Source organism: Tachyglossus aculeatus, chromosome X1 (assembly GCF_015852505.1).
Source record: "Tachyglossus aculeatus isolate mTacAcu1 chromosome X1, mTacAcu1.pri, whole genome shotgun sequence".
NCBI classification, from domain to species: domain Eukaryota; kingdom Metazoa; phylum Chordata; class Mammalia; order Monotremata; family Tachyglossidae; genus Tachyglossus; species Tachyglossus aculeatus.
This window is the reverse complement of record NC_052101.1, coordinates 37,211,482-37,228,749: the sequence shown is the minus strand read 5'-3', so window position 1 is coordinate 37,228,749 and position 17,268 is coordinate 37,211,482. Positions and strand designations below refer to the sequence as shown.

General features: G+C 51.4%; 1 protein-coding gene across 4 annotated transcripts in view; it reads right to left on the bottom strand.

The window, feature by feature from the left end:
- Positions 1–17,268, bottom strand: part of TNIP1 (TNFAIP3 interacting protein 1) — a 52,981-nt gene that overhangs the window by 24,296 nt on the left and 11,417 nt on the right. For 3 of the 4 annotated variants that reach the window (XM_038740754.1, XM_038740753.1, XM_038740756.1), the window contains exons 2-3: positions 3,084–3,304; positions 1,907–2,050 (exon numbers count right to left, since the gene is read on the bottom strand). In XM_038740754.1, coding sequence (XP_038596682.1) covers positions 1,907–2,050; positions 3,084–3,222 — 283 coding nt within the window. In that variant the 5' untranslated portion in view covers positions 3,223–3,304. Of the gene's footprint in view, positions 1–1,906; positions 2,051–3,083; positions 3,305–4,632; positions 4,653–17,268 lie in introns of those variants that run through there. The other variant, XM_038740755.1, reaches the window with a different exon arrangement.

Here is a 17,268-nt window from a genome sequence, read left to right as displayed (position 1 = left end):
AGGAACCAGGTTCACTGACTCCACAAGCCACCAAACACCCAGGATCCTTCACAAGGTGGGTTTTGAGCCAATCCCTGAGATCCCATTCACATTCTCAGGAAGCCTAATGGCCAAAAACCACTACCAATTTGTCAGCAGAGAGTCAGAGGGTGGGAAGTACCATCATGCCTCAACTTCCATTTTCACCCAACCACAGTTCCAGACCCCAAAAAGTGGCTTGTGTAAAGAGACTTCTGAGCAAGCCCTCATTTCCCAGAACTGGCTCTGAGGAAACAGTGAACAATCCCTAGGAATCTCCTGGGCTTGGACTTCCCTTAAAGCCTCGGGTAAGGCACGACTCCAGGGGAAACCGTAACTTCCTGGGTGCCCCAGAAGCAGTCACCCATCTCCACTACGTGAGTTCTCCATCTGTAACTATCAAATTAACTAAGAAAAGTGACTATACAAGCAATAGGCCATTACCAAATGACACCTTTTAAAGTGCTTTTGTATGATTTTTGAAGAAAAAGGAAATGGGTTCATAATTGCAATGAGGGCAATTTAATTACTGTATAAGGAGAAATGTCCTGATAAAGAAAAATGTCTTGACAGCAAAGACACGGAAGCACTGGAATGAATAACTAAGAGAAAATGGGGAACGCTTCAGAACAGGACAGATCCCCATTGGGCTCGAATAATTTATGGGGGCACTTGCTGGAGGCAGGGGAATGGACTAGATGATCTTGGATGGGATCTGTTTCAGGCTGAGAATTCTACATTCTTGAATTAGAACTTGAATAATGGGGAGTTGAGCAGGCTGAGGTCTGCTCAGGGTCAGATACACACGCGAGTACCAATCCCCAGCCCCAACCCAGACCCCAGCTGCCTCCTGAGTTGTGTTGATGACACACACTGGCTGCCCAGGAAAGCAAATCTTTGTGAACATGTCTGCCTCTTGGGAGCAGGCAGGTTTCTGAGGGGCTTGGGCCCTGGAATTCTTGGTCAGAGTTGAACTGGGGATATAGGGCCCTCATACTGACACTGAGGCCACCGCAGCGATAAGAGGAAAAACAAGCTGGCAGAATGGAATGTGACTGCATTTGATCTTGCTCAACGTCAGGATGGCAGCTGGAGATAGACCTTTGGGTGTTGGTGCTGTTGTGCAGAGGGCCAAAAGTCCTCCCCCGCTCCCTCCTCCTCCTGTAGCCCTTGCCTGCACCTCAGGAAAAGACAGACTCTGAGCACCGAATGCGTTCCTGGCGGGTCAGCAGGCCTCCTGCTGCAGGCCTGGCGCTACTCCCCGGGCTGATGAACGAGAGCCATTATGGCCCTGAGCCGTCGTGCCAGGCTCGGCAACGGGGGTCGGGGCCGACAGAGCGATATCCACCGCCGATGGGCCAGGTTGGAGGCTCACTTAATCCCCCAGCTAGCCGTGCCAGGCAGACGAACTCAGGCCTCTGGGCTCCGCCATCAGGCCCAGCATCAGGTCCAACTGCCAGGCCAGGGAAAAGAAAAATCATGCTGAGGACAGGGGAGAATTTTTCCTCCAACTAAAAATGTAATCCACAAACTCCCTGACTTGGCTCACCTTCTGTTGGAAGTGACACGGTACAGGAAAGTGGCCCAAAGCAGAGCTGAGGGAGAGGTTGACACATGGTAGAAACCCCTGGGGCCTACCCCAGGGGACAATAAGCCTGACAGTGAGAGGAGCCTGGTGGACCGCCGATGACCGCAGTGCCTCGGCCCCCTACAAACCACATTAAATTGAGAGTTAGGGCGGAGGGGCATCACGCTTGCTCTGAGCCCTTTTTCGCTAGGTCCATCAGTGCACCCCTACCCCTGTCCTAGGGTCAGAGGAGGAACGGCAGCTTCCCGGGTCAAGCTCATGGGGTCAGTGGGCCACACCAGGGCCCACCTGATGTCCTACCTGCCAGTTCGGCCAGTTTGTCCAAGGAGGAGGAGGGGGAGGAAGAGGCGGGAGATGCCTGCAGCACCTCATTATCCTTCACTAGGTCCTCCACTTTCTGCCGGAGCTTGGACGCCTCCATCTGGGACTCCTCCAGCAGTTCTCCTGGGGGACAGAGGCATGAGAGTTAGGAGTCCAAATCACGCCTTCTTCTTGCCCACACTCCACCAGTGCTGCCAGGCAGAAATCCAGGTCCCCGCCCACTCTATCTCATGTGGATCCTCATTTCCAGAGGCTGGTCCTAGCCTGGAGGCTGAAACTTGGCCTTCTCTGGGAATATTTTGGGGGCGGGGATCTGGTGTGGGCATGGTCAGATTTAAGAGACCACCACCCTGCCAGACCACATCAACCTAAAGGGCAAACAAGGCACCATGCAACGGGTCCCCTGCTTGAGGCATCGGCCTCCCTTCCCCTGCCAACCCTCCCATGGCTCTTTCCTGGTCAGACCCTTCGAGACCTGCTCTGAGATGAAGCTGGAGGAAGGAAGCCCCCATGGGCCATAACTCTCTTGCCATCCTCTCCAGAAGTACATCACTCACCATACCACCACCCATAGCACTGTCCTAGCAATTCGGGATCCACCTAAAAATGTGAAAGGTGCATTCCCTACCCCCAGGGAGTTCGTAATCTAATCTGGAGAGACTGTAGACAAGATCAATCAATCAACCAATCAATGGTACTTATTCATGTGATGTCGTGATGGCTGGGTCAGGGGTCAGAAGGAGAATTGATATATATAATGGACACGGGTGACTCAATCGGTACGAACAAACACAGAACAAGAACACAAGAGAGCAGAGGGGTTGATTGGGACTGAGCACTGGGAAGGTGTCCCTGTGGGGTCACACTGACAACTTCTCCCCCACTTCAGGCCTGGGAGATGGAGATCATGAGGCAGATGAAAGGAAAATGAGCAGTCACGTAGGGAGTTAGAGGCAGGATGGGGATCACAGAGCAGGAAAAATCCAAGCCGCCCTCGGGGCCACCAGTGTCACCCTGCTGCATTCCCGGTGGGTCCACAAAGGAGCCAGCCGGACAGGCCGTCAAGGCCCCGGGGCTGGAGGGACGGGAAAATGAAGGCTCAGGCTGCTGGCTGGCTACAAGCAGGGAAAGCAAAGGAGTCCTAATTCTGCATTACCTAACGTCCTTATCCCCTGCATCTTTTCCTTCAGCCGAGTGTTCTCCTCCACCAGCCGTTCGAAAGCTGCAGATGCTTCCTCTGGAGTCCCACCACCACCACCGGGGTCATAGATCCGATAAGGTCCTCTTCCATCCATGGAAACAGCTTATTCACTGGCTGGGGCCTCCACCCGGCTGTAGACAGCAGCAGCTGCAGCACATCGAAGCCTGTGGCTCGGCCTAGTCACAGGGGAGGGAAGGGGGTCACAAGAGCGCCCCGACTTTACCCTTCGGGGCTTGGAGAAGCAGCGTGGCTCAGTGGAAAGAGCCCGGGCTTTGGAGTCAGAGGCCATAGGTTCAAATCCCAGCTCCGCCACTTGTCAGCTGTGTGACTTTGGGCAAGTCACTTCACTTCTCTGCGCCTCAGTTACCTCATCTGTAAAATGAGGATTAAGACTGTGAGCCCCCCGTGGGACGACCTGATCACCTTGTAACCTCCCCAGTGCTTAGAACAGTGCTTGGCACATAGTAAGCGCTTAATAAATGCCATCATCATCATTATCATCATGCCATGGCCATGTGATTCCCCGAGCTGAAGACTGGTTGCCTGCCGGTGGCCACTGAAGCAGGAAGCAAGGTGAGGGAGACCCCCGGGACTGACCCCAGGGACAGGCCCAGGGCCGAGTTGGCCTTTCGGCTTCTCTGGGTTTTGCCGGGCACCTCACCGCAGCGTCAGCAGGCTCGGCATCTGGAATGTACATCGGCCAACAACCCTACCTTTCCCTGGCCGGCCCCCAGGCCTCACTGGCTGCATGGATGGTTCCAACCCACGCCAGCTGGCACTGCTGCAGGAACGGGAAGGGAACCCCCTCAACTAGGTCTCACTGGAACTGACGTGGTCATAAGGTCAGTCAGTCAATCCTATGTACTGAGTGCTTACCGTGGGCAGAGCACCGTATTAAGCGCTTAGAAGAGTACACTCTAACAGACACATTCCCTGCCCACAACGAGCCTACAGTCTAGACGGGGAGACAGACATTAATATAAGTATATAAAATAACAGCTATGTACACAAGTGCCGTGGGCCTGGGAAGCCCGTTGTTGGGTAGGGACCGTCGCTATATGTTGCCAACTTGTACTTCCCAAGTGCTTAGTACAGTGCTCTGCACACAGTAAGCGCTCAATAAATACGACTGAATGAATGAATAAAGGGAGCAAATCAGGTGACTTGCATGTCAGGTGAACCCCAGGATGACGCCACTGTCATTTGCTTCCGGAAAACACAAAAAGGCTCACGGAGAGCTTGGATTCCATTGGTGGGTGACAATCCAGGATGGACCATTAGAGGGGAAAAGACAAGGCCGTTAGCTGGTAAAAGCCAAGCGGCGAGTGTGGGTGAAAGGAGGACAGCCCGTCTACTGGGGCTCCTTTGGGTAGCCTTTTATGCCACTTCCAGAGACAAAATATGAGGCTGGATGGACTCAATAAGGCATTGCTTAGGCTCTTTTGCTTTAATCACAGGACACCCTAAGAAAGATGGCCAAGATAGTTCCAGCCACAGCACCTACCGCTGCGTCTTGCTGGGTTCTCTGAGGAGAACAAAGGCAGTACTCACTGTAGGCTCAATTCTCAACCTGTTCCCGCTGCTATTACTCAGGGAGAGAGATGGAGAGAAAGACAGGGAGGGAGGGAGGGAGAGAGAGAGAGGAAAAAAAACAGTGAGAGAAATAGAAAGAACAAGCACAGAGTCTCTGGCCAAAGCATGAAACTGCAAGAGGATAGTTTCTCAAGATTGAAAATCCCTATTCTAAATCATCAGGCCCAGAGAATTCCCACTGGACTCGGAGATCTGCATCAGTCCCACTTATTTCCCAATGTTCTCTCTTCTCCTATCCCCACCTCTTCCTGCCCCTCACCAGCTCCCTGAGCTCAGGGAACAAAAGCCTCCACCTGGAGCCAAACGCTGTTAGTTCTCTTCCCAGAAACAGAGTCCTTTGGGGGATATTTCTTTTAGGCCACCTGCCCAATTCCCTTTAAATCTGTCCTGATTTCTTTTCACCCCAAGGCACCTGGGACAGTGCTCCGGTTCAGGACTGTGCTGAAGAAATCAATCACAACCCCCTCCCCCTTCCACCTCCCAAAGCTGGTACTAACACGGGAGGACTTTCAGGGGTGAACCCAGGCCTTGGCAGAGGCACCTGGAAGAAACCAGTCTCCTCCCTTCCACATCTAAGCAATAAATGACAGACTCAAGAGTCTTTGCTTTTGATTCTTTCGCTGTTTGTGCACTCCCATTGTCTGTACCTGGCCTCTAATGCATTTCCCTTCTAAATGCCTGTCTTTCCCTTAGTGGAACAGGGATTAAAGTCTTAATTGACTTCCTTTGTAGTCACCTGCTGCTTAGCAAAGGCAGACCAGGGCAGAGCAGGCGTTTGCTAAATACCATTTACTACTAAAACCACACGGAGAGCACAGTCACAGACAGAGCTCTTGGTGGTCCTGGGTAAGTTCTTCCCTTGCTGAGACCCACACTTTCCCCTGAGGGGATCCAGCCTCATTGATGGACTGGTCTCTGGATAGGAGACACCCCCCACTCCAACCACCTATTTCCCAAAGCTTTCTGCTGATGCTGCAGGATCTGGGGAGGGGACCAAATCTTGAGTCTGGTGTGAGCTTCTGCTTAGGAGAAAGCAGCTCTGGCCATTCCTGCCCAGTTTGCTTTTTGGAGTTTAAACCTAAGTCTTTAAGGAGGGTTTGGCCAGTGTGGCTACAGACTTAGGCTAAGTGCCAAGAGGCTAATTACAGTGGATAGGCTGCCACCTGTTTAGGTGGGTGGAAAGGTGGGAGGAAGGGGGAAATGACATCATGGTGTGTGTTTATGTGTTGGAGGGGTGGGGGTGTCTATCTAAAATCAATTTTTTAAGGAGGGAGGTGAAGAGCACAGAGATGTTACACAATGGAAGAGACAAGGAAGCTACTTACTCCAGCTTGGCACATAATCCCCCTGTCACATTTAACCAGACCCACGTTTGGTTCCATCCCATCACTTGGTACCCAACAGCAGATGTGCCAAACGTGTGCCCAGTTCCAGGGCCTGTGTTTTGCAAGGACTGTTTTGTACCTAAGCCACCTACTTCCTTCTCTGCGCTGCTTCTTAGGTGCTAGATGATGAATCTCTTGGAATGTGGGGAACAGTCTGGTTCCTTCTGCCCCAGGCTCTCAGAGCAAGGAGAATTGCAATCTTTGTGAGAAGCAGTGTGGCTCAGTGGAAAGAGCACAGGCTTTGGAGTCAGAGGTCATGGGTTCAAATCCCGGCTCTGCCAACTGTCAGCTGTGTGACTTTGGGCAAGTCACTTAACTTCTCTGTGCCTCAGTTACCTCATCTGTAAAATGAGGATTAAGACTGTGAGCCCCCTGAGGGACAACAAGATCACCTTGTAACTTCCCCAGCGCTTAGAACAGTGCTTTGCACATAGTAAGTGCTTAATTAATGCTATTATTATTATTATTATTATTAGTATTATCTCTCTGTCGGTTGAAGAACCCCCGGTGATCCTTCAAATCAGAAAAATCCACACCTGGAAAATTAGTAGGGGCACTGAACCCCAGTGGGGAGGGACTGAGTGCACATTCTATATCTGGAGCCTAGTACCAAATCAGAGGACAAGGAAACCTGACTTCTAGTCCCAGCTCTACCGCTTGCCTGATGGGTGACCTTGGGCAAGTCATTTACTTTCTCTGGGCCTCAGTTTCCTCATCTGTAAAATGGGGGATAAAATACCTATTCTCCCTCTCCCTTAGACTATGAGCCTTGGGTGGGACAGGTACTGGGTCCAATCTGATTATCTTGGATCCGCCCAAGTGCTTAACACAGTGCATGGCACAAATAAATAATATCATCATCAGCCACTGACTCATCACGTGTCCCTGGACAAGTCACTTAACTTTCCTGTGTCTCAATATTTCCAGATGTAAAATGAGGATAATAATTCTTTCCCCTTGCCTCCTTGACAGGGAATCAATGAGAAGAAGGAAGTTCTTTGAATTCTAGGGGACCAAGTCAAGAGCAAGTCATAGGTGCTGCACACAGCTATTGCCAAGAACAATTTTTAAAACATCTTTAGGATTAAATCTTCCTCAGGTCCAGGCTATGAGATCAGGGCTTTGTGAGAGACTCCCCAGAGGCTGCTCCCTGACTCTCTTCCTTTGACTTCTGTTTTCCGTTCCTTTTTATCTCTCAGACAACTCCCAGAGGAGCCGGCTTTTTCCTCACAAAAGCCTCACTGGCAGCAGGCTACATTTCACAAATTCCCTTTCACTGCTCTAAGAAGTCCTCTCCCTCCTTGCTCCTCCCTTCCCCACATCTCCTGACCCCACAGACAGGGTCTGGAATCGGAGGTGGGCGGAGGGGTGGACCCCAGAGCAGGGAAAAGGAACTCCTTACAGGAGTCACGGGGCCCGGTTCGGTTTGGAGGAAAATGTGGATCTGAATGTCAGCCTCCTGAAGGAAGTTTCCTGAATCCAGGCTAGTTGAGATAATGTGCAAAATGGTCTAGATAGTCAACCAAAACTGAGCAGGAGTCTGAGAAGACCACTCCTCATGGGAAGGGAGAGGCAACCAGAATCGCTTGGCTATCTACAGGAGCTCAATACACTCTCAAAAGGATGACCTGGCTCAGCAACACGATTTCTGCTTTAACCCAGAACTCTGTCACTGCTTTCCAATGGAAAGAGTCGGGCAGAGAGAGGGTTACCCTAGCTCATTCAGTCCGTCTGGGCCAAGGCTATGCTTTCTTTTCTTTCCAAGCAATCAACAGTATTCACTGGGCATTTACTCCCCATTGAACAGGGTGCTAAGTACTTGGTAGAATAAACAGAGTTGGAAGACACTAAATTAAAGGTAGAGGGACGTAGAGTAAGGGCGTAAATGAAACCAGGGAAGGGGGTAGAAGGCCTATGTGTTTTTCTCTTTAAAAGAAAGTATTTGAGAGCATAGGAACTCATCTGCCACCAACCTGCCATTGGCCCTTGGGGGAGCCAGGGAGGACTCATCCAAAAATTCACCCCCGCACCAGAGAACGCACCCAGCCCTGCCCCGCTCGGCCTCCTCCTGTCCTCAGATGGAAACATTCCCCACCAAAGGCCTCCGCTGCATCTTAGCACCTGATGTTTTCATGGATGTGTAATAGCAGTCAAAGACTTAAACTAATATTGTTTTATTTATCAAGTCCTTACCGTGCACTGAGTGCTGGGGGAGCTTATCAGGTCTGACGGAGTTCCTGTCTCACATGGGGCTCGTAATCTATCCCATCCCCATTTTAAAGATGAAGAAAGGCTGAGTGGCTTGGCCAAAGTCCCACCACAGGCCAGGGACAGAGCAGGGTCTCGAACCTAGGTCTTTCACCATCCAGCCCCGTGCTTTTTCCACTATTTTCCACTATTCCACTGGCTATTTTAAGCCCAGAGGGCCACGGAGCCGTAAACTCCTGGGGCCGGAGGGGGCCCTGTTCTTGTGAAATCCATCCCCAGCCTCCAGGTGTGACGGCACCCCGAGCCCTCCCAAAAAAATGTTCCACAGGAAAATCCTCCTGCACCTGCCTATCTGAGCCCTAGGAGTTAAGGTCGGCTGGCCCTGCCTGGGGGAATTCCGTGTGGCCTGGAATTTGGCTCCTCAGGTCAGGAGAGGCACCGTTGGAGATCCCTGTCCCCGTGAGCCTGCTGGAGCGGCTCTGTACGGTCAGCTTCCAGGGGAGCCTGGCTCTGAGGATCAGCAGCTCAAGGTACTCCGCATGTCGACATGGCAGAGAGGCGGTGTGGCTCAGTGGAAAGAGCACGGGCTTTGGAATCAAAGGTCATGGGTTCAAATCCCGGCTCCGCCAATTGTCAGCTGTGTGACTTTGGGCAATTCACTTCTCTGGGCCTCAGTTACCTCATCTGGAAAATGGGGATTAAGACTGTGAGCCCCCTGTGGGACAACCTGATCACCTTGTAACCTCCACAGTGCTTAGAACACTGCTTTGCACATAGTAAGCGCTTAATAATCAATCAATTGTATTTATCGAGTGCTTACTGTGTGCAGAGCACTGTACTAAGTGCTTGGGAAGTACAAATTGGCAACATATAGAAATAAATGCCATTATTATTATTGACTTGTACTTCCCAAGCGCTTAGTACAGTGCTCTGCACACAGTAAGCGCTCAATAAATACGATTGAATGAATGAATGTAAAATGGGGATTAAGACTGTGAGCCCCCCATGGGACAACCTGATCACCTTGTAACCTCCACAGCGCCTAGAACAGTGCTTTGCACATAGTAAGCGCTTAATAAATGCCATTATTATTATTAACTTGTACTTCCCAAGCGCTTAGTACACTGCTCTGCACACAGTAAGCACTCAATAAATACGACTGAATGAATGAATGAATGTAAAATGGGGATTAAGACTGTGAGCCCCCCGTGGGGCAACCTGATCACTTTGTAACCTCCACAGCGCTTAGAACCGTGCTTTGCACATAGTAAGCGCTTAATAAATGCCATTATTATTATTAACTTGTACTTCCCAAGCGCTTAGTACACTGCTCTGCACACAGTAAGCGCTCCATAAATACGACTGAATGAATGAATGAACGCTCTGCACACAGTAAGCGATTAATAAATACGACTGAATGAATGAATGACTATTCTGTCCAACGAGTGACTAAAATGGGCCCAACTTGGGGCTGGTTCTACCAGTCACCAGTGTTCTTTGGAGATCATGATGATGGTATTTGTTAAGCGCTTACTATATGCAAAGCACTGTTCTAAGCACTGGGGGGATACAGGTGATCAGGTTGTCCCACGTGGGGCTCACAATCTTAATCCCCATTTTCCAGATGAGGGAACTGAGGCATAGAGAAGTTAAGTGACTTGCCCAGAGTCACACAGCTGACAACTGGCGGAGCCGGGATTTGAACCCCTGACCTCTGACTCCAAAGCCCGGGCTCTTTCCACTGAGCCACACCTCTAAGGCTCAGTGTGCCCAGCCCACTCACCCAGAGCCCTGGGACTTTCCCCTTACCGGGCACCTTCTCCCACATGGAAGGGGTCCCACGCCCTCCCTGGAGCTGCCTGGTCCCCTCGAGCGGGAGGGACTTGGGAATGAGATTTAGGAAAGGCATGTGTGGCATGTTGAGGCATCCGCTCCCTCGATGGTGGCAACAGGGATCAGGACGGCTCCCACTCCCCGCTCAGGGCAGCCAGAGACGAGTGCCAGGGACTCCCCCCCTCGTCCCCCTCTCCATCCCCCCCATCTTACCTCCTTCTCTTCCCCACAGCACCTGTATATATGTATATATGTTTGTACATATTTATTACTCTATTTATTTATTCATTTTACTTGTACATATCTATTCTATTTATTTTATTTTGTTAGTATGTTTGGCTTTGTTCTCTGTCTCCCCCTTTTAGACTGCGAGCCCACTGTTGGGTAGGGACTGTCTCTTTATGTTGCCAACTTGTACTTCCCAAGCGCTTAGTACAGTGCTCTGCACACAGTAAGCGCTCAATAAATACGATTGATTGATTGATTGACTTCCTGGCTTGAGCTGGCAGTGGCCTCCAGCCCCCCGATGAAGGAGCCGAGGCCCAGCGCCAGAACCTTTCCTCCCCACGACAGGGAAGGGCATCCAGCTGGTGGTGTTACTTCAATTGCAAACTGTACTGCTACGCCCACAGGCCTTCAAGCAGCATAGGGGAGTTGGTAAGGATTCATGATCCGGGCTCTACCAAAGAGACAACTACCCTCAAGCTGTGATCTTCTGCCCCACAATTTATTAGAGAAGCAGCATGGCCTAGTAGAAAAAGCCTGGGCGTTAGGAGAACAACATTCTAATCCCAGTTCTTTCACTTGTATCTGTTGACCTTGGGTATGTCACTTCTCTTGGTCTCAGTTTCCCTAGCTGTAAACCTGGGGACAAGATACCTGTTCTCCCTACCCCTTCAACTCTAAATCCCCTGTGGAACGAGGATTGTGTCAGACCAGGGGACCTGGTATCTACAACAGCTTCTAAGCCGCATGGCTCGGTGGAAAGAACACGGGTTGGGAGTCGGAGGTCGTGGGTTCTAATCCCGGCTCCGCTGCTTGTCAGCTGTGTGAGTTTGGGCAAGTCACTTCACTTTTCTGGGTCTCAGTTCCCTCATCTGTAAAATGGGGATGAAGACTGTGAGCCCCCCATTTGGGAATAACCTGATTACCTTGTATCTACCCCAGGGCTTAGAACAGGGTTTGGCACAGAGTAAGCGCTTAACAAATACCATTATTATTATTATTAATAAAGACACATTGTAAGTGCTGAACAAATACCACATTTACTCTTTTGCCTTACTGGAAGGAATCTTTGCCCCACAAGGTTTCCTGCTTGGGACCCAGGTGCCCCGGGCTGCTGCTTAATAGCCATTTCCACTGAGGCAAGCCAGGGCCACAGTGGACACCCTCAGCTACAGGTGTGGAAATCCATGACTGTCATTCATTCAACCATATTTACTGGGCGCTTACTGTGTGCAGAGCACTGTACTAAGCGCTTAGGGGAGTATGACAACAGTAAATGCCGGCTCCACCACTTGTCTGCTGGGTGACTTTGGGCAAGTCACTTCACTTCTCTGGGCCTCAGTTACCTCATCTGTAAAATGGGGATTAAGACTGTGAGCCCCACGTGGGACAACCTGATTACCTTGTATCCCCCAGCGCTTAGAACAGTGCTTTGCACATAGTAAGCGCTTAATAAATACCATTATTATTATTATTATTATTATTATTATTATTATTATTATTATACAGACACCTTCCTTTGGAGCCTGGCGTGGGTAGTCTTACCTGCCCCAGAAGTGAAGTTGGGGTCCATCATTCCCCTCTCCCTTCTGCTCCCTTATGCTTGGCAGAGTCACTGCCAGGTAGAGGGTAGGGAAGCAGTGTGGCCTAGCGGAAAGAGCCCAGGCTTGGGAGCCAGAGCAACTGGGTTCTAATCCTGGCTCTGCCTCATGCCTGCTGTGTGACCTTGGGCAAGTCATTTCACTTCTCTGGGCCTCAGTTACCTCATCTGCGAAATGGGGATTAAGACGGTGAGCCCCAGGTGGGATAGGGACTGTGTCCAACCTGATTACCCTGTATCTGCTTAGAGAAGCAGCGTGGCTCAGTGGAAAGAGCACGGGCTTGGGAGTTACAGGTCATGGGTACTAATCCCAACTCTGCCACTCAGCCACTATGTGACTTTGGGCAAGTCATTTAACTTCTCTGTGCCCCAGTTACCTCATCTGGAAAATGGGGATTAAGACCGTGAGCCCCACGTGGGACAACCTGATTACCTTGTGCTTAGAACAGGCACATACTAAGCGCTTAACAAATTCCAAAATTATTATTATCATCTCCCCTAGCGCTTAGAACGGTGCTTGTCACATAGTATGAGCTTAACAAATACCATTACTATTATTATTATTATTATTATTATTAGAGCCATTGTGTCCCTGAAGGAATTGGGGGATTCGTCATTGGGTGGTGGGGAAGGCTTTAGACACACAGAATGGGCTTGGGAAGTAAGGGTCATTGGGGTCAGGGGTGGGGAGGGTTGGGGCTGCCAAATAGAGGGCTCCAGCAGCTACAAAGCCACTTCCTTCAAGAGGCACACCCCAAATCCCCACCTTCCCAGTCTCATCAGCCTCTTCTTAGTCTCCTAGAGGCTGTTTGGCCACTTATGTCCATTTCCCTCTCTTCACCTGTAAGCTCCTTGAGGGCAAGGACTGCCTTTACTTGCGTTCCACGCTTCCCAAGTACCTGGACCTGGTATATGTTCAAAAGTGTCCTTCGTGCTGCTCATGTAGGAGAGGAAATGAGAAGCCAGGGAATAGGGAATTTCCAGGCCTCGCTGACCTCATCTCGGATACTGGCAGCTGCGCCTGAGGGGACAGGTCGAAGAACATGACTGGGTAGGGGAGAGGCAGGAGGCTTAGAGTCGAGATCTAGGCAAACCCCAAGCCACACAGCCAGGATTAGCCTCGGCCTAAATCCTTGCCCACAGTCCAGCCTTCTCTTAACAGGCCAGGGACGGCCTGGATCATCAAAGCGCTACCAATAAAGCAAAACTTCCCACATGCCATAGTTTTGCCCCAAGCAACCTCTTCCCAAGCAGGAGCCAAAGTCACACAGCTGAGCTGGTCCCCATGTCGCCACGTGCCCCCTGGCAGGAGTGCCCCCGGACAGTGAGATGACTAAAGACACGGCCACAGGGAGAGTAAGCAGAGGGGTTTGGGGAAATCCACCAACTGGATCATCGGTCCCTGAAGGGCTTAGGTGTATTCCATGCCTGACGCAAGGGGATGGACCGCCGGATTTTCCACTCCAAGGAATCTGACGGGACACCTCCAGACGCCGGCCTCTGAGATCCACGTCACCTCAGGCCTTTGCCCAGTGGTGGGGGCGGGGGGGAAAGAGTTTCGTGATCATCTGCTCTCTTGGTCCCCTTTCCAGCCCATCTGACCCATTTTGTTCCCCTAAAATTGTGAATCGGCAGCATTCGCAGCTGACACACGAGACATGCTGATCTCACGTGATTCCTTTTAGAAACAGAAACAGACGAGAGAGGGCACACCACAGTCAAGAGTTGCCCTGACCTTTCTCCAAAACAGGAACCCGAGCCCACCCCCAAGGAGCAGAATGCCCTTGTTGAGTTGTAGGAGGGGGCGGGGGGCGACAGGAGAGCATGAGGGACTCACCTCGGAGATTCAAAAGGCCAAGTTTCGGGGACAACTGTGGTCACCGGGCCTGCCCGTCTGTCTGTGCCAGAAAGAGCCGGGGTGGCGGCCCCTCAGTTGAAGCGAACCCAGAAAACCCGTGAAGAAACGAGAGGAGTGCGTGGGTGAAGTCTGACGGTGGGTGTGGGAACACGGGCCCGAAACCCTCAACCTCCCCCTTCGGAGTGTCTCGTGGCAGGTTTGAGATGAAGTGTAGAGGACTGAGCTGGCGCCGGGTCTCGGAAGAGACCGCGTCATCCAGGGCCGGACCCACGGGAGGGTGGTGGAGAGCAGCGAACGGATTTTCTGGGAAAGCCGGCAACTCAGAACCAAAATCAAAACCAAAACCAGGTCTCAGGGGATCTGTGAGGATGTGACCCGGGCCAGTTGCTGGAAGGGGTGCAGTCCTGTTGTGGGCCTACCTCGGGCTGTAACCAAAGCATGAAACAGCAGAGGCAGCCAGCCGAACAAACGGCTGGGAGGCAGCAAGGCTTCTAACATGCTAGGTGGCCTTGAAGTCTAGGGGCATAACCCAATCCCATTCAGGATAAAGGAGGGAGGAGGAAATAATATGATGATTCAGTTTAACACTTCCACGGCTATGTTAGGGTTCTTCCAAAGGTCACTGGAAACAGTGGAACTACTGACCCAAAGTCCATGGACACTCACTCCTCCCAAGTTTTACCCGTGCTTGGCTACTGCAGTTAAAATATCCTTCAGGACTTGTTTTTCTCCAAATGTAAGTACCGAGCCAACGACTTGCTGTGTCCGAATAACACTGCCTAGTAAACAATGCCAAGCCAAGCAGATACAGTGAGGTTTTGAGGTTTCACTTCTGCACACTCTTCTGGTTTTAGATCCGTCCGTCCCCACCGAGACTCGGTGTAAACTAGTCCATCGCTTCAACTTGTCCCTGACATCTGGAGGACACTGCTTTTGGAAGAGCAGCCCTGAAAAGAGCTGCCTTCCTACTTATCTGGCGGATAAAAAACGGACCAGAGAGCTGGGAGACCTGGGTTCTAATCTTGACGCTGCCACTTGACTGGCAATTCACTTAACTTTCTATGTTCTCAGTTTCCTCAACTGCAAAATGGGGATTCAATATCGATTCTCCCTCCTCCTTAAACTGAGCCCCGAGTGGGACAGGGACTGTGTCTGACCTGATTAACTTGGATCTACCCCAGAGCTTAGAACAGAACATAGTAAGCATGTAACAAATACCATAAAAACTAAAAACAAAAATTGACGGTGGGGGAAATCATGGACAAGGAAGGGTGAGCTTCCAGTCAGTTCCCTTACCACACCGAGCTTATGTTCTTGATGAAACCTGCATTAGAGAAGCCTTTTGATGAAGAAACGACGCTGCACACATGCCACACAACTGTATCTTTCAACACTGTATTCTAGCCAGGTAGGGGAGGGTTGTTGGAAGAACCTTCCTTAGCAGCAGTCTATCCATGCTGTGAAATAAAAACACACGTTCTCCAAGAACTGCCACTGGATTTAATAGAGGTAGGGGGAAGGAGCTACCTGGGACTGTACTAAAAACCAGACCATGTTTGAACCACTGCGTATGAGAGTTTCCCAGAGGCTAATCAGAGTACAGAGCCTGGCACATAAGTGCTTAACAAACACCATTAAAAAAGAAGTTGAAGAATAAATAAAAGAAGACGGTAGTTCACAAATCAACACCAAGTTCCCAGCCAGGAGACTGAAGTGTGTGGGGCTTTTTTGCTTCTGCAGAGAGACAGATGGAGGGTCTGAAACCACCCAAAATGTTCCAACCCTCTCCATCTCCCACCCCACTCTAATCCAGGTCTTGCCCTCTAAGCCACCTGCTCATCTTTCATTCCTTGGAAACCCACGGTGTTTGTGGATCTCAGTCCAAAAAGGTACCGATTCAGCCCCCCCCCCCGGCCACTACTCTGATCCTATCACACCAGCCAATATCTCTCCTCCACGGATGAAGGGGGCCTTAGAGAGTCAATCGGCTTTCAGGACCAAGAGTCTGAGCCTGGATCTGAGGTCCAACAGCTCAAGGTGTTCAACGTGCTGATTGATCTGGTGAGTGAGTGGCCCATAATGGGCCCAACTCAGCCGATTTTGCGTCACCGGTGTCCCTTGACGATCATGCCCTTTAACACTCAGGGTGTCCAGCCCACTAACCCAGAGCCCTGGGAATTTCCGCTTCTTCCAGGAGCCTGGGGGAGGGGCATGCCTGGCACCTTTTCCCATGTGGAATGGGTCTCACACACCCCCTGGAGCTGCCTGGCCTCCTCGAGTGGGAGGGACCTGGGAATGAGACTTAGGAAAGGCATGTACAGCACGTTGAGGCATCTGCTCCCTCGATGGTGGCAGGAGGGACCAAGAGGACTCCCACTCCCTGCTCAGGGCAGCCAGAGACAAGTGCGAGGGACCTCCTGGACGGAGCAGACAGCGGTCACCAGCCCCCCGGTAAACAAGCTGAGGTCCCAGCCGTGACCTTTCCTCCCCACTGGGCTACCAACAGGGAATGGCATCCAGGAACAACTGTCATGCCACTGACTCGAACTGCTCCCTAAACAGACCCTCAGGAGGAACTAGGGGCCTTGGTAGCAAGTAACGATGGGATTCTCTGGGTCTGCCAAGTTGACAAGGTAGCCGCTTGGATTTGACTAAGCCAGGAGGACCTCCTGACAGAACTGGGGACACATTCTGCCGAAGCTGCTGAAGAGAGGCCTCCTGTCGGATTCCTTCCTCCCAGCCACATCAGGAGTTCATAGCCCTCCCCAAAGTTTTGCTGTCTGTCTCCCCCTTCTCGACTGTGAGCCCGCTGTTGGGTAGGGACTGGCTCTCTATGTTGCCAACTTGTACTTCCCAAGTGCTTAGTACGGTGCTGTGCACACAGTAAGTGCAGAATGAATGAACTAAAAGAGGTGAGAGGGCCGCTGCTCCACGGCAACCGGATGACTCACTGATGAAGGAAACGATCCCTCTTTAGCAGTGCCACAGGGAGGAAAGCCATGTCTGAGGGGCACCGAGCTGGGGAGGTGGCCAGGGCCAGCGGGTGTAACTCAGGGCTAGGCCCTGAAAAGGGCAGAGTCTGCACTAGTGGGCTGGGGAGAGGGCTGAGGACTAATAGATCTAGGCATGGGCCTCTCCACTGCTAGCCTTCCCCACTGTCACTTACCTCATCAATGCCACCCGCTGAACACCACCCAGTGCTTATCTACCACACCCAGGAGTGGAGCCAGCTCTCTGGCCAGGAATTTCCCTTGAGCCAACCACTCTGAGGCTGCACAGCCCCCGGGGGGGCAGACAGTGTTGGCCCAGAAAATATTAGACATCGGGACGTACGTGACATCGGATGCGCTATTTGGGGCACACAGTGTAATGATGTTGTAGGTGCCGTGTTGCTGAAGTATGCCACGTTCACTAAAACCTTCGGTGTTTCTTGGGGGG